At 44.7% G+C, this 22006-nt stretch overlaps 1 protein-coding gene across 8 annotated transcripts in view; it reads left to right on the top strand.

Moving 5' to 3' along the window:
* The window catches only part of MAST4 (microtubule associated serine/threonine kinase family member 4), a 553319-nt gene extending 538594 nt beyond the window's left edge, over positions 1–14725 (top strand). For all 8 annotated transcript variants that reach the window (XM_044267825.1, XM_044267824.1, XM_044267823.1 and 5 more), the window contains 3 exons: positions 5476–5612; positions 7738–7919; positions 8284–14725. In XM_044267825.1, coding sequence (XP_044123760.1) covers positions 5476–5612; positions 7738–7919; positions 8284–12155 — 4191 coding nt within the window. In that variant the 3' untranslated portion in view covers positions 12156–14725. The remainder of the gene's footprint in view (positions 1–5475; positions 5613–7737; positions 7920–8283) is intronic.
* The last annotated feature ends 7281 nt before the right edge of the window (positions 14726–22006 follow it).

Raw genomic sequence — 22006 nt, 5'->3', positions numbered from 1 at the left:
GTCCAAAGGACAGACAGCTTAAACTAGGGTAGACAGGGAGGAAGAGTTGGAGGTTATGGGTGGAGCGTTAGTGTATGGGAAGGGAGTGCATTATGGTCTCAGTAGAGCAGAGGGAGTGTGTGCAGACAGAAGGGCAAGAAAACTCAACGTGCTTGAGGTACGTGCGTAAAACGGGCGTGGCAAGAGCCCGGGTTTGTATACGGGTTGGGGCATGCAGGTTGGTTGGAGCTGGATTGTAGAGGATGTGAAGCAGAGCCAAGACATTGATCTACAGAACGCGCAACAGTCCCCTTGTGTGTGATGTAGAGAAAGGAATATAAAAATAGTCTACCTCAGGAAGCTATCCAAGGCCAACCGATAAGCTCACGTGGAGCCAGGCTGAGAGGAACAGTACGCTTAGCCTGCTGTTGTATTGAGTTCAGCCAGCTTAAAGCAATTTCCCTCCCACCATGCACAATTACACAAATAGTTAATAGGAAAAGTAAACAAATTGAACATTTAACAGTCTGCTGGCCCCATTTTTTGTTGTTTTTTAAAAAAGTACCACAGAATTTCTCTTAGAAGAGTTCACTTGTTCTTTGGAAGAAAGTATTGAGGAGGAACTGACCCAGTAAGACAAATTGCACTCGGCTCAGACAGCCCTCCGTGTGGCCAATGCATCCACCAGGTGGCAGGCTTTACGATTCCTAACCCTGTTGGCGGAAAATGTTGTTTCTCTATTCTTTTACCATTTTCGTTGTCATTAGTGCTCCTGGTGAAATATTTGGAGTCTGTATCTTCTGTGTCTGTAATTCCTCCTTAGGGAAATTCAGTGTATTTACGTCAGTCAAGCAAACGGTCCCCTGGAACAAGTCATATATAGAAACAAGGAAGAGAAAACCAGAGCTGGCTTTTATAGGGGAAGGGAACATTTGTAGAGAGCTCAGTGATGTACTCTGATTTAAAAAACGTGGTCATAACTACTTTCTGATGAGTTAGGCTTATCACTTATGTTTATTTCTTAAAATGTTTATGCTTATTTTATATCTCTTCATTTTCTTTTTGGCAGTCTGATGTGTTAATCATTCTCTATGTTAATCCAGTACCTGGTTCCCTCACCACCACCCATTAAGTATAAGCCATGCTCTTCGGGGAGCAAGAGAGGTGAAGGACCAGGGCATGCCATGCCCATGACGAGTGGCACAGGTGATAAGGGTCAGAGAGCCAGAGCTCTTCCACTAGGCTCTGTGACCTTGGGAAGAAGAAACCCCAGTGTCCCTGAATCTATTTTCCCCATCTTTCATACACGGATAACAATTCTTTCCCACCTCACCAGGTGCAATGGTAAAATATTGTAAAATATTTACATTATTATATACAAATATATGTTGTATATAATATATTAAATATATATAATTTAAATATAGGATATGTATAATGTATATAATTTGTATATATTAAATATGTACAAATATTTATTGTAAAATATTTACATTATTTGTAAAAAAATAAAACATCCTTCCTGGCGTGGTGGTGAAAATAAAGCAAGAGAATATATGTGAAAAACACTTTAATGCTCAAGACGCACTTTAAAAAGGCTGCATGGCATTGTTAACTGCTTGTAGATAAAGATAGGAAAGGTGATGGCGAATTATGTTAGGAAGGGAGGAACTGGACTCAGGTTCAGTGACTCACATACTAGGAGAGCCTCAGTGGTCACGAAGGCTCTCTGTCCTGTCTGTATGTGAATATGGAAAAGGGTTGAAAGAATGGCAGTGAAAGATGAACTCCAGCCATCCTGGTTGCTCTTTTCATAAAAGAAAAGACCTACCTTTTTGTGTGTGTGTGTGTGTGTGTGTGTGTGGTGTAAGGAAATGGTCCAATTTCATTTTTCTGCACGTGGCTGTCCAATTTTCCCAACACCATTTATTGAAGAGGCTGTCTTTTTTCCATTGGACATTCTTTCCTGCTTTGTCGAAGATTAGTTGACCATAGAGTTGAGGGTCTATTTCTGGGCTCTCTATTCTGTTCCATTGGTCTATGTGTCTGTTTTTGTGCCAGTACCATGCTGTCTTGATGATGACAGCTTTGTAATAAAGCTTGAAGTCCGGAATTGTGATGCCACCAACTTTGGCTTTCTTTTTCAATAGCCCTTTGGCTATTCGAGGTCTTTTCTGGTTCCATATAAATTTTAAAATTATTTGTTCCATTTCTTTGAAAAAGATGGATGGTACTTTGATAGGAATTGCATTAAATGTGTAGATTGCTTTAGGTAGCATAGACATTTTCACAATATTTATTCTTCCAATCCAGGAGCATGGAACATTTTTCCATTTCTTTGTGTCTTCCTCAATTTCTTTCATGAGTACTTTATAGTTTTCTGAGTATAGATTCTTAGCCTCTTTGGTTAGGTTTATTCCTAGGTATCTTATGGTTTGGGGTGCAATTGTAAATGGGATTGACTCCTTAATTTCTCTTTCTTCTGTCTTGTTGTTGGTGTAGAGAAGTGCAACTGATTTCTGTGCATTGATCTTATATCCTGACACTTTCATATGATCTCCCTGATATGAGGGAGTGGTGATGCAACATGGGGGCTTAAGTGGGTAGGAGAAGAATCCATGAAACAAGATGGGATAGGGAGGGAGACAAACCATAAGTGACTCTTAATCTCACGAAACAAACTGTGGGTTGCTGGGGGGAGGGGGGTTGGGAGAAGGGGGGAAGGTTATGGACATTGGGGAGGGTATGTGCTTTTGGGTAAATTGGAAGGGGAGATGAACCATGAGAGACTATGGACTCTGAAAAACAGTCTGAGGGGTTTGAAGTGGCGGGGGGGGCGGGAGGTTGGGGTACCAGGTGGTGGGTATTATAGAGGGCACAGCTTGCATGGAGCACTGGGTGTGGTGAAAAAATAATGAATACTGTTTTTCTGAAAATAAATAAATTGGAAAAAAAAAAAAAAGAAAGAAAAGACCTACTTAAGGCATGCAGAACAGACTCTTATTTTCGCAGGACCTCCCGCAATTGTGAAGGGAAGATCCTGTTCTAAACAACCTGTATTGGTAGGCCTTTCATACGTAGAAGCTGAATGTTCTGTGGAAACAAGAAATAGACTGTCAGTCTTTACCATCAGATAAAGGGTTATTCTGGGGCGCCTGGGTGGCTCAGTGGGTTAAGCTTCTGCCTTTGGCTCGGGTTGTGATCCCAGGGTCCTGGGATCGAGCCCCACATTGGGCTTTCTGCTCAGCGGGGAGCCTGCCTCCTCCTCTCTCTCTGCCTGCTTCTGATCTCTCTCTCTCTCTCTCTGTCAAATAAATAAATAAAATTAAAAAAAAAAAAAGATAAAGGGTTATTCTTAAAGTTTTGGCATTTGCATGCAGAACATACAGTTTAGTCTTTCAGAATAATTTTTTTTTCCCTTTGTTTCAGTTCAAATCCTATTTCCCTAATATATATATATATTTACATATATACATATTATAAATGTATATATACATAATATTCATGTATGTATATATATGTTTTGTTTTTGTTTTTTACAATTAGGACATTAGGTATGGGAATATATGTCTTAAATGTACAAAGAACTCTACAAATCAGTCAAAATACTAAAACTTGCTCATGCTAAAATGGATATAAGACCTGGACAGCTTATCTCCTGAAGAGATAGAAATGACCAAAGTAAATGAGACCATCAAAGAAGGAAGATAAAAACTTGATACAGCTTATTTGTATAAAATTGGGAATTTGTTTAATGTTAATATTCAGTTTTGACAAACCTGTGGTAAGAATTGTATTTATGGGCATACTTGGGTGGTTCAGTCAGTTAAGTGTCTATCTCTTAAATAAATCTGGGGGGAAAAAAAGGTATCTGTGTGCTGCCCACAAATATACCTGTTGACATAAACTTTCTGGAAAATAGTGTATTAGTTTGTACCAAGAGTCTTTAAAAAGTTTGGAAAGACCCTTCAATTTGCTACATTGACTCTAATTATGTAATCTAAGGAAAATGACAGAGATTAAAACAAGTGATTTATAGATAGGGCTATTTATGACAACCCTTAAAAGAATTGAAAAGTAGAAAAGTATGGAAATAAGTTTTGATTCACCCATCTCATGGAATATTATTTATACAGCCAATAAAAATTATGTTCTCAATGAACGTTCAATGATGCAGGGAACGTTTTCCAAGTTGTATAATGTGAGATGGAAAAACAACATAAAGCTAAATATTAGATTAACTAAGATTAAAATCATTTCTGAAGTATGTCTGTATACGTGCATAATTTATACATACCCGAAAAGAGATCAAGAAATATGCTGAAATATTATCAGTGTTAGCTGAGTGATAGGTTTCTCCATGATTTTTATTTTCACTTATGCTCTACAATTACTACTTCTAATATTATGTGTTATTTCCCAAATTGAAGCGGCAGAGTAGATGTTAACATGAAAGTAGTCAGTCCTCCTTGGTTGAGTCCCCTGACCCCCACCATACTCAACTCTCCTATCACTTAGAGCTAAACTGCTAGGTGTTTCCCAGGCTTAGGCCTTTGAAAAGAGCTTTCTCCTTATAATTCTTGTCTTTTCGAGGTAATCAGGGCCATCTGTGGCTTTGAAAGAGTATATTTCTCCCCCAGTTATTAAGAAATTCAAGAAGAGGTCATTGATGTAGGAGTGAAGGGAATCAGTCTTACCATCTGCCCTCGGCACCCCTCAGCCCGGCTTCTGATTCCACCGTCCTCTCTAACCTCAGGGCCTTCCCAGCAAGTCCTGTTTCAGCAGTGAGTGAAATACCCAGTAATCCACCAGGAGTTACCTCCCCATGTATGACCTGGTTAAAGAGAAGCTGTTTTATACTCACTGGCATCAACTTTCCAGTTCTGCAAGCTGACAAGTTTTAGGGTGACAGGAAAGAAATCTTTTAAAATACTTAAAAATAAAAGTCTCTTTCAGTTTTCCTAGTCTATGATTTCTAGGTCAAAGGAAAAACACAAAAAGGAGAAAAAAGTAAAATAAATCAACCAAGAACAGACAGCCCCTGGGCACATTTATACTCCATACCTATGGATGAAGGTAACTTATTTATAGAGCACTTTCCACATGTCACACTTGGTGCTGAAGCCTTTCTTAACTCCATTCTGTGGAGTCCTCACATGAGCCCCTGTGAGGTAGGTCTGATTCCGCTGGTAGATAGGGCAGGTGTTTGAGGCCCAGAGAGGAGAAGCAACCTCCTGCAGTCACAGGACTTGGATTTGAACTCACATCTGTGGAGTCCAGAGCCTGCCCTCTTAAAGAAACCTGTTGTTTTGCTGTCTACCGTTTGTGTTCTATTAGGATGTCCCTGCTTTATTAAAAGGTTACTTAGAAGTGGAAGGCTTTTGTACATATGTCTTTAAGTATCTTTATTTGTCTTTGAATCTCCTAGCCCAGTTCCAAATCTTGTTTCCTCCCAGAATTTCCCTTTAATACCGTCCCATTTTTTTTTTTTAATAGAGTGGAAATAAGGTGTCAATCACTACTACCCCGTTTGAAAACACATCAATCAAAACGGGACCAGCCAGGAGAAACAGCTATAAGAGCCGGATGGTGAGGCGGAGCAAGAAATCTAAAAAGAAAGAAAGTCTAGAAAGGTTAGTTAAAGCAGTATTTTTGCGATTTTGGTATATACCCTTGTTGGAGAAAAGTTACTCCTTACTTAACTTAAACACGTCTGTGTGAGAAAGGTCCATTGCTCTGTGAGAAATTTCATGCTGTGGTTCAGATATTTGTACATTAAAGTTCATATTCATAATAGCATTATTTTTCACAATGAAAAGATTTACAGAGTTACATTGTAGGAGAATTCAGATTGGTGTTTTGTTTTGTTTTGGTTTTGGGTTTTGGGGTTTTTTTGTTTTTGTTTTTGTTTTTACTGTGTGAGTACCATGAAAAGCCATTTACTGTTTCTTAAGCCTCTAGAATTCATTTCAGGTGAGTTGGATTTAAGGCGTTGGATCTTCAGGCAGTTTTTAGCATTAAATCTACATTTAATAATAGCCTTTACATTACCTGAAAACATACAATTTTTTAAATGGCAGATATTTGGAAATAACTATATCTTAAAAGCATCCAAGTAAACCTAAAAATAAAGAGGTTTTGTTTTACTGGCTGAAGATCTAACTGGGGTACACATTTGCAATCTGGGAGGCACTGTGAGTGTTTTTGTGCTCTCTGCACACACTGGCAAGCTTCGTGTATGTGCTTGCCGTGGGGACATTTCTCCCTAGTCAGCTCTCTGGATGATATCCCAGCAGTATCCCTCCTTTGCCTACTTAGATCTAATGTGTCTGATTGTATTAAGAGGATTTTGAGTAATAGAAATGTAGGAAAATAAGCAAATGAAAAAAAGAATGCTTATTAATTCCAGGAAAGACAAAAACATACAAGAAGGGAAATAGAATCATGCTTTGCCTAGCCCAGCTGTGGACAGTATTTATAATATAAAAATAGAGAGGAGAAAAGACCACCCTTTTCTCTAACTGAAAGTTTTGGTTTAGCTGTAGAGGGAGGAATAGAAAAAGGGAAGTGTATTTGGTCAGAAGGCAGAAGGGTGCTTGGGGAGAAGCTTAATCCTCATCTTCTGTGCTGGGAAGTCAATAGATAGTTCCTAAAACTGAAAAACAAAACTTAGTATAAAGAGATTCCGTAGCAATGTGCAGACAGATAGAAGAAACAGCTCAAGGAGTAGATAGTGATTTCTCAGCCAAGTGCGCCAAGGACAGAGTAGCACAGTTGCTGTTCTTCGTTATGAACTGTATAAGATGATGTCATTATTTAACCCAACTACATTTATTGCTTTGATTAAAATTAAACACACCAGTTCTGAGATGTGTAGTCTATTAGATATTAGATAAATGAGTGATTTCTAAAATTTTTTTAATGTGTGCTTTGTATCTGGAATGTGCTTTAAGTTAGACAGAACACACTTTTTCCAAGGGGTAGCAGTGTTTAAACGTGTGCTTAAGCTCACTGTGGGGGTGAGTGAGGCTTGCATAATGGCAAAGGTAAAAGAACTTTCTAGAGCTATTTGCATTTCTTAGCCGTCAGAAGCTCTTTTTTTTTTTTTAATTGCTTTAAGATACGCTTTTTGAGCACTAAATACACATTTGCTTCTGCTGCAGCATAGCGTCTGGTGCCCTGCCGACACGATAAGCTTCGGTTCACCCTTCTTGCTTTTTCTATGTTAATGTGCAGCCTACATTGTCATTAGGAATTTTCAAGAGCCCACTGTGGTATAAGCACCGCAAACAGCCTCTTCTAGATAAAGCCGCTGCCCAGTGTATCACCATTAAAGAATTCTATATCTAAGATAATGGTTTTTCTTTCAGAGATTTACTTGGTATTACCTCTTAATTAAATTGTGTTATTGTATCTGAGGGTACATGCTCAGAAGCTTTCAGGTCAAGAACGCCCTCCTCATAAACCTGACAAAGAAATGGGTAAATGTCGCATGTATTTTATATTTTTCCCTTTTTTCTCAGCTCTGCCTGAAGTATTGGAGAATTGGGAGAGCTTCCACTGTATACTATCAAAGACTCTTCCTTTCTAAGTCATAAGGTTTTTAATTTGAAAGTGGGAACCTGCTCCTAAGGGTAGGATCTGCCCCGGCACTGCTGTCCCTGCTGCCGAGGTGTGAACTGACTACAGAGGTGTTGCACAGGGACAGGGAGGCCCCAAATGTAGAATCTAATCTCTTGTCTCCGGTTTTCACTCCAGGAGAAGATCCCTTTTCAAAAAACTAGCCAAGCAGCCTTCTCCTTTGCTCCACACCAGCCGAAGTTTCTCCTGCTTGAACCGGTCCCTGTCATCGGGGGAGAGCCTCCCGGGTTCCCCCACGCACAGCTTGTCTCCCCGGTCCCCCACACCCAGCTATCGCTCCACCCCTGACTTCCCATCAGGTGAGCTAGTCTCCTGGCCCATGCAGCAAGGGAGAGTTGAGAGGTGGTCAGAATCACCATGTGAGCTCCTGAGGGACAGGAGGCTTATTCCAGGTTAATGAAAGATGGTTGAGGATGTAGATGGTAGCGAACAGGATTTATAGGGCAGTTGTGAGATGTGGTTGTTTAGAACATTAAGACAGGAAGTACTGGGTTGGACCCTGATGTGGGGAAGATGTATCTGAAAAGCATGTATTTATTAGAATTAAATGCTGAGACAATTTGCTGACCTTTATCTAAGCTGATAGAAAAGAGTTTGGGTTGGAAGCATGGAAAGAAAAGGGAAGGAGTCCATTGCTCATGACTTTCTGTTTTCTACCCACAGGTACTAATTCTTCCCAAAGCAGCTCCCCAAGCTCTAGTGCCCCCAATTCCCCAGCAGGGTCAGGACACATCCGACCCAGTACCCTTCATGGCCTGGCCCCCAAACTCAGCGGACAGCGCTACCGGTCGGGAAGGCGCAAGTCGGCTGGTAGCATCCCTCTCTCCCCACTGGCCAGGACCCCCTCTCCAACGCCACAGCCCACCTCCCCCCAGCGGTCACCATCCCCTCTGTTGGGACATTCGCTTGGCAATTCCAAGATCGCTCAAGCCTTCCCCAACAAAATGCACTCACCGCCCACCATCGTCAGACATATCGTGAGGCCAAAGAGCGCAGAGCCCCCAAGGTCCCCGTTGCTCAAGCGCGTGCAGTCGGAGGAGAAGCTCTCCCCCTCCTATGGCAGTGACAAAAAGCACCTGTGCTCCCGCAAGCACAGCCTGGAGGTGACCCAGGAGGAAGTGCAGCGGGAACAGCCTCAGCGGGAGGTGACCTTGCAGAGCTTGGAGGAGAACATGTGTGACACACCCTCACTCAGCCGCGCCAGGCCCGTTGAGCAAGGCTGCCTGAAGCGCCCTGTCTCCCGAAAGCTGGGGAGACAGGAGTCTGTGGACGAGCTGGACCGAGAGAAGCTGAAGGCCAAGGTGGTAGTGAAGAAACCGGATGGGTTCCTGGAGAAACAGGAACCCCAACAGAAATCCCATGGACTTGGTAGTGATTTAGAAAACCTCTCGACTTTGAGGCTGGAAGAGAGAGAGAAGAAAATATACCCAAAGGCTTTAGAAAGGTCAAACCATTTTGAAAACAAAGGGGCCTTGCAGGAGACCCAGTCCCTGGGCAGTTTGCTGAAGGGGGCTCTTCACAAGCAGGCCAGCGTTCGGGTCAGCGAGGGGGTGACCTCAGAAGGGGCAGCAACGAGCCATGTCCTGGCCCCCGGGGACCACAGCCAGGGCATCTGTGACTTCAAGCGCACCTCTGCTGCCAGCACCCTCCAGGACAGTCTCTGTCACTCCACAGACAGGTCCAGCTCCACGAAGGGGGAGAACGTGGAGAAGGCCTCCCAGGCCAAGGATTGTCTCCGATGTGAGAAGTTAGACAGCAAACTGGCCAACATCGATTACCTCCGAAAGAAAGTGTCCCTTGAAGACAAAGATGACAGCCCGTGCTCTGTGCTCAAGCCCAAGATGACCTCGAGTGCCCATGAAAGCCTGCCTGGGAACCCCGTCCGGGCTGTGGGTGGACAGCAGGAGGCCCTGCCAGCCTCTGAGAGCCGAGCGTTCATCAGCAGTGCCCACCCGGCTCAGATCAGTGCTGCTGCTTTTGTCCCTCTCAAGGCCCTCGCTGGCCGGGTGGATGGTGGAGGGGAAAAGCCAGGCTTGGTCGCTCCTGAGTCACCTGTCCGCAAAAGCCCCTCTGAGTATAAGATGGAAGGTAGGTCCGTGTCCTGCCTGAAGCCAATTGAGGGCACTCTGGATATTGCGCTCCTGTCTGGACCTCAGGCCTCCAAGACAGAGCTGCCGTCCCCGGAGCCTGCACAGAGCCCCAGCCCAGCCAGTGATGTGGGGCCCTCTGTGCCACCAGCTCTCCCCAGCGGCGGGAGCATGAAGGGTGACACAGCGGGTCAGAGGGAGCCTTCCCCTGCCAGCTTCAGGATGAGTAAGTCCTACCTGTTGGAGTCCCGGTTCCCCTCCTCTAGCCGGGCTCTCCAGAATTCACCAGCAGCTTCCTTGCCTGAGCCAGACCTAAAGCGGGACAGGAAAGCTTCTCATGCTGCCAGGAGCCCAGTGACGGTCATGGAAAGCAATCCCCAGCAGAAGGAGGGGGGCCCCAGCAAACACCAAGACCACAGCCCCGACATTAAACTGCTCCCCTTCCTGGGGCAGAACCCCCACAGCACTGACCCATCCAGGTCCCGCAGCCTGCTGCCCCCTGAAAGTACCCCCTCGAGAGAGAAGCTGAGCGGGAGGGAATCCTCTGAAAGGGGCCCTTCCGCAGCCAGAAGCGAGCGGTCTGCTCTGAGGGTTGACTCCCAAAGAGACCCCTCCACCGAGCTGTGTCCTCCAGAAGCTGCTAAAACCCGTGATGATTCCAGAAACCTCCCCTCTGGGGGAAGGCCCCGCCCTGACTGCTACACACAGCCCCACCCCACAGAGAAAGCGTGGGGGTCTTGTGGCAAAGCAAGCCCCAGAGATGGCCGCGTAGAGGTGAGGCCTCTGGCGAGGGAAGACTCTCATTTGCCTTCAGCAGGGACTCCTGAGAAGGAGCTGGGCAGAGGAAGAGGTGGCACGGAGCCCCAGCCAGAAGCCCCTCCTGCCCGGCGTTCCCAGCCGCCACCCGGCCCTGAGAATGGGAGAGGAGACCTCCTCTCTGGTTTCCCTGTCTTGCCGAGAGACAGTCCCAAGGAGCTGGAAGGGAAGGAACAGCCTCCGCAGAAGCATGTCAGCGGTAGCTCTCAGCCAGTCCCAGTTACCAAAGAACTGCACGGCCTGGCGGCTCGGCCACACAGCAGCTCGCTGAGCCACAGCTCAGGCGGAGAGCCCGGGGGCAAGCCCTGTGCTGCAGAACCCGGCCTGGGCCTCCAGGGCCCTCCCAAGCCGACCACAGCGCACAGTGAAAACAGCAGCCACAAGCCCAGGCCTGGCCCTGACCCGAGCCCTCCAAAGTCGAAGCACCCAGACAGGGCCCTCTCCTCCCAGAAGCCGAGCAGTGGTCCTGCAGTGGGCAGAGAGCCTGGTTCTCAGCCCCCTGCTGGCCCCAGCCGAGAGGGGAAGGGCTGCAGCAAGGGCATCTTGGATGCGTTCCCTGCCCTCCCAGGTTTCCAGAACACAGTTAGCGATGCGATGGGCCAGGGAGGAGGTGGACCCTCAGTCCCACTGCAGGCCGAAGGGGGTCTTCTAGACACCAGGCTAAAACCCGCCAGTTTTGGGCATCCCCCGGAGGGGCTAGAGAAGCCCACGCTCCCGCCATGGCAAAGACGCCCAGGAGTAGATGAGTTGGTAGAGCAGAAACCCGCCACTGTCAGTGAAAAGCAAAACCTGTCTCCAAAGCACCCCAAACCATCCACTGTGAAAGACTGCCCACCTCTGTGCAAACAGACAGACGTGAGTCCAAGTTCACTGGCCACCACTACCACTGACAGGAAGTCTGAGGGCAAGAAATGCACTGAAGCACTTTATGTCGCCACAGAGAGTGGGAAGCCTGAGGCCAGCCTTCCCCTGGCACCCAGCGAGGCCAGGCCAAAAGGCACAGAGAGGCCAGCAGCTGCTGTTGGGAAGGGCTTGTCAGAGGCCAAGGGGAAAGGGCTGAGTGCCCAGAAGCCGCTGAATGAGGCAGGCAAGCCCAGTGGCATGAAGCGGTCACCCTCGGCCACTGGGCAGAGCTCTTTGCGATCCACTGCCCTCCCGGAGAAGTCTCTGAGTTACTCTTCCAGCTTTCCTGAAGCCAGACCAGGGGCGCGAGAGGCCACCATGAGTGGCAGTGACGCATCTTCCACCAAGGCTGGCGGGGCTGCGGCTAAGGCCCTGCCGGGGGGAGATGGCAGAACCCACATGACCAAGAGTGACTCCTTGCCATCTTTTCGGAGCCCCACCGTCACTCTGGAATTGCACCACCCTGGCCCGAGTGTGGCGGGGGGTGTCGGCCACCGGGACAGGGCCCTGTCAGTAACTGCCCCCGCAGGAGAAACCAAAGGGAAAGAGCCTGTCCCAACCCAGCCCCCTCAGACTCGGAAACAGAACCCGGGCAGAGAAGTCACCAAGGCGTCCCCAGCTCCAAACCCTGACCGGCCCATCACCCTTTCTTCTGAGAAGGACTTTGTGGTCCGGCAGAGGCGGGGGAAAGAGAGTGTGCGTAGCAGCCCTCACAAAAAGGCCTCGTAGTGGGGCAGGCCCCAGGCCGGACTGGGGAGACCCGACCTGAATGTGTACCTGAGTCTTGACTACCTTTCGAAACCAGCACTGTGTGGCAACGCCCGCCGGGCAGAGCCTGGAGCCTCACTGCAGATGGACGGGGAGAGGGAGAGAAAGTCAGAAAGAAAGAGGGGACCTTCTTCCAATTGCCTTCCCGATCGTTACCGGTAAAACTGTTACCAGATAGTGTTTGTACAAACAACAACAACGGAATAACCTTTACAGTTGAGGGTTGCTGAGGAAAAAGATTTTCTCTGTAAATACCTAGCAATGTGTTTGGTTTGGGACTGAGAGTCGGTACCTTGCTGCTGTGATTGCGTTGTTTACCACAGCTTTGTTTTGTTTGTTTGTTTGTTTGTTTTTTTCCCCAGTTAAGATTTTTGCTTTACCACTTATCATAACGTAGTAATGAAGCAAAACGGTTAAAAATGGGTGTATTAAAAAGTAGAGCTACGCTCCTATTCGTGTACATACGCACCCACCCACATGTTTTGGTCTGTGGTTTAAGAGAGTATTTCAAGGCTACATTTTTCTAAGTTAAAGCATTCTAAGTAGAGTTAAAGGTGGAAGAAAGTCCTAGATACAGTAGATCGTGAGTTTTTGTGTGTACTTTTCAGGAGAGATTTTGGTAGTACTGTATCTGGCTACCTGTGTTTCCAGATCCGAAAGCAAGAACTACTCTAATCACCGCCTTTGGAAGCTTTCCTCCGTTAGGAATGGCCGGAACCAAGGGAGCTAACCATTGTCACTGCACAGCCATCCCGGTGGACGTTCTGATCCTGGGTCCAACTGTCTGAAAGGCCAGTTGTCCTTATCTGTGAGTGTGTGTGTGGGGTCCTCACCCTCGCTGGAGTGTGGGCTATAAACGCACATCAACTTTACTGCTCTTACTTTCCCTTCTTTTTCTTTCCACGCTCTTAAACTCAGGCCTTTATGCTATGAGTCACTAGTCCAAGAAGCACACATTTCGTAGGGCTTTTGGACCAGCCCTGCTCTTGAACAAAAAGGAGAATTACTGGCCGCACACAAATCTGACAGTGCTTAAATCAAGTAAGAAGGATCAGGCATTGGAAGAGGTTTTTAAATTTTGCTTTTTTTGAGGGGGAAAAAGGGGGTGGATTTTGGCATCATAGCATATATATTAATGAATAATCAGGACATCAGATACATTTTAATACATAGCTGGGGCCTTATGTTGTAGATGAAGCTTGCTGTTTTTAGCAAGTTCCTGGGTTTCACATTCATTTCTGATGCATCGAGTAGCTCCATACATTACATAACACGATCTCTTTATTTGTATGCAAAAAAATAAATAAATAAATACTGTATTAATAAAGAGCAGCATTTTTTTAATAAAAAAAAAAGATTTGGTGGAGCTATTTGGTGCTTGAATGTGTCCTTTTTACTTTTGCTAAGCCTTATTTAAATTTTGTATACCATGGAATATGTAGAATTTGTCAAATCATTTTAGTGCTGAGGGGGTTTTTTGTTTGTTTTCGTTGCAGTTGTCCTGGTGGCTTGTTTTGTATTGTAAGACGACACTTGCTGACATAAGTACTAAAGGCACTAAGAGAAAATACACACAGATAAGTCTTTATAAGATGTTTGGGATCCATAGCAGGATTTTTGTTCTGTTTTGTTTTTCAAAAGAAAAAAATACTACCGATAAATACTAATTCAGCACCCAGACCCCCTCGGATGTCTTAGTATCTTCAAGCTATAAAATTGTTCCTCTAAGCACAGCTTCTGGATTATAAATTATTTAGCGAGGCTGTAAACCCTGCTCTAAAAAGAAAGGCATAACTTAACTGACTGCTTGGTTGTCCTTCATTGTACAATGAGATGGCAATGGAAAAAAATAAATAAAAGTAAAAAAGTCTCCTCCTTGCCCCTGATTTTTTTTCCCCACGTAGTTTCAGCTCTTCCCCATCGCTCTGTCATGAAACTGTAGAAGAAATACGAATTGTAAAAGAACCCAAATGGGTTTCCAAAGTGGTCTCAACATTTATAATTCATATCTGTGTTTGGTGGTTGTCATAACCCAGTCTTCTGTATCCAGACACCTCGACAGATGTATCGGGGAGGTAGTTCATGGTTTACAGCCTTTGCTTTTTAACTGTCCAGTTTCCTTTAAAGCACAACTAGCTGCTCGTTTACAAATGATATTTTTATGTATATTTTGTATAGTGTATTATCATTTTTGCCAAATACGTTTTTGCATTTTGGATGAGTAAAGAGTACTTCAGGTTGCATTCATGTAATACCTGTTTGTTGTTGTAAACCTCTCCAGTCAGCTGGTAGGAATTCTCCTGTGTTCTCTCCAGTCAGTCTCCTGTGATTGTAAGATGTGCTCCTCGGTAGAACTCCCAGCTGTAGGTTGACCAGCTTCAAAGTCTGTTAGGATCTGTGCAATAAAGTGTTTGCAGTCTTATTTTCTCTAAGAAGTTCCCTATGGATGTCCTAATTGTTGTATATTGAACAAATATTTATACTTATGCAGTTGCATAACATTGAAATAAAAATTTAGCATGAAAAGATAATGACTAATATGTTCTGTCCTTATATGTATACATACATCTCTAAAATGTTACTGAATATAACTGTATATTATGGGAAGTATGCAGCTTTACAGATGGCTTTTTATGGAGGGGAATGGTTTACTCATTTTTTTAAATTTTATTTATTTGAGGAGGATGAGGGAGCAAGAACAGAGAGGCAGAGGGAGGGGGAGATGCAGACTCCCCACTGAGCAGGAGCCTAATGCAGGACTTGATCCCAGGACCCTGAGATCATGACCTGAGCCAAAGGCAGACATTTAACTGACTGAGCCACCCAGGTGCCCCTAATTTTTTTTTTTTTTTTTTACTTACACATATGCTTTCTTCTTAAAGATTAAGTCTTCCTATAATGCCTTCCTATGTTTTCTACCAACCTTATTCCTTGCCTGCAGAACTTGACAGCTTCCACACCACAGTCACTGTCTCCATACGGTCTCCTTCTCAGGGACACCAGCTCCTTCAGTTCTCCAGAAACCTTCCTCCATCAATTGCATTTTGCCCTGTCTTCGTTCATTTCCTCTCTTCCTTTCTCCCTCCTTGTAATCAAAGCCATTGAGACCACCAGAAATGAAAGAAGCAGCCTAACATTTATTGTATATGTAGGTGTGTGTGTGTGTGTGCGCGCGCGCGCATGCATAGTGCTGGGCAAGATACTTTTCATCTTCCATGTCATTTGAGCCCCAATCCAGATGGTAGCAGCATCCCTATTTTACAGATGAGGAAATAACCCCAGATGGATGATGTCATTCACTTAATATACATGCTGTGAAGAGAGTCTATATTAGCATCCAGGTTTTTTGTTTTGTTTTTGTTTTTTTTTTCCTGGCTCTAAAGCTCTCGACCTTTCTAAACATCTCCAGGTGTCATGTGGTTGCATTCAGGTCTGAGCTCCTCTGTGAATGCTCGAAGCCATCTCATTGTCTCTTAACATGCAGAAAAATCATACGGGGCAAAATTACATGTTTAGTGATTGGTGGGAGACCTCAAGCCAAGGCAGCTAATCATTCTCTGTAATAGGGCTCCTTGATTAATTCTAATTAGTCAGTTGGCAATTTCCCATCTAGCATTTTCAGTTCATAACACAAATGTAACATGAAGAAGTATAGCTTAATATTAACTACAGAAATCTGCTTCCTTCCATACAGGCCAGTAATGAAGCAACTCAAGGGTAGGGCAGCTCTCTAAATTTAATTTCCCACCCACCAGTATGGTTTTAACCCATTCTAAAAGCAGTGATTTGTGTTAGTCCTCTTTTTTTCTAGGTCTGTGCCCATGAATATTCTCCACATCTTGTCTATCTACAAAAGCTAGAAATGTCCGTGCCTTTGTTGAACCTCGGGTTCATTACTTTTTGCCTATTGAAAGTCAGTCAGTCTGGCTCAGATTCAAGTTCTCTGGCAGTTCAGACTCCTTGGGCCACAGGCTGGGATCTTAGCACCAGTCCTCAAGGAGAAACACACAACAACATCCGACTGATTTCTGGAACCATGCCTTCCAAAAGCTCCCAAACTTGACTTCCCTTTGTCCTCCATGATGTGCCAGTCAAGCCTGTTCTGATGTTAAGAAAAGAAAGATCTGCTGTCTATGGTTACTAGGTCTTGCCGCACACAGCTTTGCAGAGCGTCTATTACCACGGTGCAGCTGAAAGCCTGTAACAAATGCTCAGCTCCTGTTTCATTAACACTGCTTGGAGACGGCTGTCAGTAGCCAGGACGTGAAGGATGAAGATGTTCGTGGGGCCTGAAGCAAGCGTGTTGCGTTGACTGGGGTTTCATATGTCAGCCTGCCAACACCATAACCTCCAGCCCTAACCTGCCTAAATAAAAATCCTTTGCCTGAAAATTCTGTCCCTCTGGAATACATACACCATGTTACACAGTGCCATGAAGTGCCGTTCCCAGGCTGGAGACAGATTGACTCTTTGGGGGACTAGGGTGATTCCTGCAGATACCTGCCCACATCCTTCAGGGTGGTGCTGGCCTGTAGTGCGAGCCCCGGCTCCTCAGCCCCCTGCTCCGTCCACGCGGGCATCCTTAGAACAACTATGGCTCCCTGACCTCATGGAAACACATAGAGCCTTAGGAAAAGGCAGCTTCATTTTCCAGTTCCTTTAAATTGTCACAACCAGTGACCTCTCTATTCTTCTTGCCCTTGTTTGTAGAAACAAAAGAAGTCTTTCTTCAATGACAAAACTCCTTTTCTGTGCCTAACATGGTCATAGGAGGCAGATTCGCAGTACAGAGATGAAGAAAAAGGAATTGCTGTGATCCCACCAGGTGTTCTGTCATTCTTCAATTTATATAGGTTTTTAATTTTTTTCAAAAAACTTAAGTAACAGGGTACATGATATTGGCCGACCTCCCTGGATGAGTATTAAATCACAAATATATTTCAATATCTATAAATATGCTTCTGCAGTATTGTTCACAATGGCTGTGTGGCATTTCATTTTATGGATGTGCTGTATTGCTTTCCTTCATGGCAGGGAGCCTCAGATGCAGACGCTTGGGGTCGTCTTGCTCTCCAGTTCTCAGCCAGTTTATGCCAGAGTTCATTGACTCTATCCCTACACTTCCTTCTACCCACTAGGCAGCCATGTGAATGAACTGGTTTATCTTCTTGTGTTCTTACAAAAACAGGTATGGTTTTGTATCCATGTATTTTTAATGTCTAAAAATGATTGTGTTAATGTGTCATTTGGGCTTTGTTTTTTTCCCCATCAAGCTCTCTGTTTGGTTCACAAACTGGCCCCTGTCCCGGAAGAGGAAGGAGAGGCAGAAGGAAGAGGCAGGTCAGTCCAGGTTGGTAGGTGGCAGGTTTAATAAACAAGGAAACTTGCATATGAGGCTTGTGTTGGGTGACCACAGATAGGTAGATCTCTGCACCCATGTGCCAGAATCTTTCAAGTTTATATAGACCTCTTAATAGGGTTCAGGTACATGTACCATCCAGATCAACAGCACGTGGCTCCCTTCAGACTGCTCCTTCAAACAGCTCGCATTGTGGGAATGGTGGGTAGAATGTCCATTCCAAGAATGGGAGGGCACGTGTAGCCTCTGATGGTGCAGGTCCAGCTCATGGGTCAACCAGTAGTCATGTCCTATGGATGACCTCCTCTGACACGGTGTGTTTAAGGTTCCAATACACGGCCATAGCTATATATAACCCACTGTTCCCGACGACTGTATAATACCCATGGTGGGAATCTTCCACATGTGCCTACCCATTCTCCTGGTAATGAACATTCACACTGCTTTGAACATCCTCCTCCATAAATAATGCCACACTAAATATTGTGGAAATGTGAGATTTTCTTGGGAAATACACCCTCGCAGAATGTGTGGGTCACATATTTAACTTGACTAATTGTTGTCACAGGGTTCTTGAATGGCTTCATCCATCTATGTCCATAAGCCATGCACATAGTCCCTATAACCCCACATCCCTACCGATGCTATTATTCAGCTCTTTCTTTTTGCTTGACTAATAGATATAAACCTTTATCTCATTTTAAGTTGTATTCCTCTAACTCCTAGTCATACCAACAAGTCTCCAATGTTCCTATCCCACCCAAGAATGTAGAACATCTCCCAGTTTGTTCACATCATCTGATTTATTAAGTCATTTATCTATTATTGAATATTTAGGTTGTTTCCAAAGATCAGAGAAAGCTAAAAAGGGAGACCCAAGCTGTAGAGCGAACATACGAGGAAAAGGAGGAGACAGATGGATACTCTGGTGGCCCCTGTCCTCTGCCAGCTTTTGTGGGATCTAATGCCTTGTCTTGAACAGTCACATGCTTAGAGAATATCTCAGCTTAGGGAGATGAAAGTTCAGTGAAATTCCCTGTTTAATTTTTCATGAACAGTAATGACTTTTTAAAATAATCCATAGATTAGTTCTTTCTTTTCTCAAGACATTATTCAATAAATGATGTCATACTGTAAGTAGAAGGGATGGAATGGGAGTGCGGGTGGAGGGTCGTAGGGGAGCACCAGAGTTTAGCAACAGAGTCTTGTGGCCTGGCAATTGTAGCAAGAGAATAATAGGCTGCATGCCCTGGGATGTCTCGCCCTTGGGTTTGAAGGCTCCTTAGTCCCTTATTCCCATTATGAACATTGAGCAGTTCTTCAATTCATTTGATTCATGGAGCCTAACATGTGACTCAGCTCTATATTGATGAATGTAAGATTAAGGAAGGATATTTTGCATGCGTGAAATCATTTGGCCTAGAGTCTAGAGCCAAACCCAGTCTAACACAATTCCAACATCTAGGGGTTAGGCAGAGGAATCTGTTTGGTAAGTAATCCCCCAGATGATTCTCGCCATAAACCAGTATCTGGGAGCCACACCTGGCTGGCCCATTCTTTGAAGCCTTCAAGCTAACTTCACCTTCCCCCTATGAAACATTCTAACTCTTAACTTTCGAGGCAATTGATTCTGGTTAAACACCCAGGATCCCCAGTTGTGACTTGCTTAGAACTCATGACATTCCTTCTTGCTATGTCTCAAGTTAACTTTTTCTTCAGCATTCAAGCGAGAAAACCATGGCAGCTGCCCCATTTGCATCTTATACAAAAAATATTTAAAAGCCATTTATCTCATACTTTGTAAAGTTCAAAATTGCAAATGATACTTAGTGGGGAACTGGATCAGTAGGAATGAGATGAGAGTTACCTGCCTGGGAATTCTACAGATACTGCCTGTGTTTGGTTCTGTGCTGTGTTTGGTTAGCAATGATGGCCCCTGGCTCACGGGAAAGGTATAATTTGCCACCAGACGGTGGGAGTTGCAGCTCACACAAAGAGTCCTCTGTGATGGAGGCCAGTCAGCTTTTATGGACTTCAATGCTATTTGCTTCAGTACACTTTGAAATGCAGGGTCAGCTCACTGAGCTACAACATGCAATAATAACACATTTTTATAGGAGTAGCTTGTCAGAGCAGTAACAACATGCGATACATAAAACCAATAAACACACCATGTCTTCAGATTCTATCCTAGTAACCAGGATAAAGCAATAAAATTGACAGCAGCTATCAAAAAAGCTCCCTTTCTGACTTTGCAGGGTGAATTTACTGTTGCTTAAAACAGAGGAGCTGTCACAAAGCCTTAGATCAGCGTGCGGTTATGGAATAGCAAGTTGCATGACACAGAAGGGGCGCGTGCCTGATTTAGATGGAAGCAAGATGGGCAATTACATTTTGCTGGGTCTTAGGACCCCACTGTCTTTCATGTGATGCCATGTGCATCACGGATATCCCAAACAGAATACTATGTTTTTGTTCTTCCACATGAACTACTGTGGAGGACAGTGAAGTGAGAGAAGGAGAGCAGGAAAGAAGGTAAGAAACCCCAAAGAAAGAAAAAGGAAAGAGAAATCTGAGAGAAGGGAGAGAGGGAGGAAACAGGGAGCATGGTGTTTGCATCTTCACAGTGACTACCAGGGAAATCTCCCAGAGTTTCCAGAGCTGATCGGCTAATTTGCTACAAGCAAATGAACACAGTCAATGAAACAAATTGACTGTGTGTCCTGCTCCCTTCCCGCTTGACTTGTCAAAGTTAAGTCGTGGCTCCAGCATGACAGTGGTCCACATGGGCTGCTGGAGTCAGCAGGGGTGCTGTCTCTTGACTTAAGAAGGTTGGTAGCCTGAACTCTTAAACTAACCTTGCTTCTAGGTCCCTAGAATGAGGAGACATTCCTGTAGCAGCTGTTAGGAAGCCGCCCAGAATAGCCTCCACTCTGCACACCAGCGGATCCTGGCCAAGGCAGCCCCATCCACTTCTGTATCAGGTCCCTCCTGAGCCCACAACTCAGTGTAAAAAGTTTGGTCACTGCCAAACTCAAGGCCAATCAATACCAACCCACGGTGGGTCGAACTGGTCTTCTAAGAATGGTGCCCCACCATCCTAGCCAGGGAAGAAAGGTAGATGACAGGTGAGGCCCAGTCTCCTCATATTTCCCTTCTTTTCTCTTTCCACACACACATGTAAATGACAACATCTCCAATGTTCCCTCAGTAAAGTTCAGGAAAGCTTCCTTTTCAGGCGTCTGTTTTCCCAAACGCTGATATTTGAGATCATTAAACCAGCTAATTGTGTGATATTTCATTTCATCAGCAGAGTGGTACTCAGCCTGCCCTCGCTGGTCAGGTCAAGGTTCCCTAGAGCTCAGGGGAATAAGGTACCCATTCATCTCTGCTGCCTCTCTTGGCTTTGAAGGAAGGATGCCTGGGAGTCCAAGAGTTGGAAGTTACCTGAGGATGGGGAACAAGGTGTAAGTTCTTGGATACTTTGGGCTACTTCCAGAAAGTGAGGGGAAATGGACAGACACTTCTGAGTAAAACTGAGATAGCATATGCCCACTCATAGACCCCTGGGTGAACTGTGGCCTGGGAGTTAGTTGGGAATCCCTACTTCCTAACATTCTTCAGGGTGGCAACGGGGTAATGCCAGTGAGACACCCACCCTGGGTGCTAAATTTAAGGGAGCACCGAAGAACTCAGTAATGAAGATAATATTTTATGCAACATTAAATTAAAAAACTGATGCAAAATATCAAAATTTTGAACAAAGTCAGGCTTAGGTTTTCCCTTTTGCCTCCGGCTCTAATATGGTTCAGCATGGGACTATTATTATAGATCCTGTTTTTTAAAATGTTGATATTTTATTTACCATGTATTTCTGTCATTAAAGTTTTTAAAATACTGCATTAAAATGTTTTTGTCTTGCTTACTGAATTTTTTGGTTTCCCCCTTAAGTTTTGCACCCAGGAGAACTTCTGAGAAACCTGGGCCTCCCATGTAGGACTGCACAAAAAAAAAAAAAAAGATCCCTAAGGCTAACAGAGCATTTGCAGTAGAGGTCTATGGCATTTTGTCAGCATTTCCTGTCTTTCCTGCGGTTCTCAGGGATACAGAGGTAAAGAGAGCTTGCTCCCCAAGTTTCTACTGTTACTGTGACACACTCTTATGCCCTCATCTGAAGAGCTAATCAATTCCCATTGGATATGAACGTTAATCAATGTTATTTTGATAACCAATCAGATTTTCATAACTCTATGTTACCATCTCTAGCCTAAAATTAGTTACAGAACTTAAGACCATATAAATGTAACATCTAAGGGTAACAGGTTCCAGCTCTTGTCTACCAGGAAGACTACGGAAGATCAGGCCGTACATGAGAATGACCCTTTGTACCTTGTAAGGCTCAAGTCAAAACACTTTCCTCTTCCCTGTCCTCTCTCCCTCTCGACATTCAACA

The sequence above is a fragment of the Neovison vison genome, chromosome 1 (assembly GCF_020171115.1).
Source record: "Neovison vison isolate M4711 chromosome 1, ASM_NN_V1, whole genome shotgun sequence".
Taxonomy (NCBI): Eukaryota; Metazoa; Chordata; class Mammalia; order Carnivora; family Mustelidae; genus Neogale; species Neogale vison.
The sequence above is the reverse complement of the archived record's forward strand: the minus strand, read 5'-3'. Positions and strand labels throughout refer to the sequence as shown.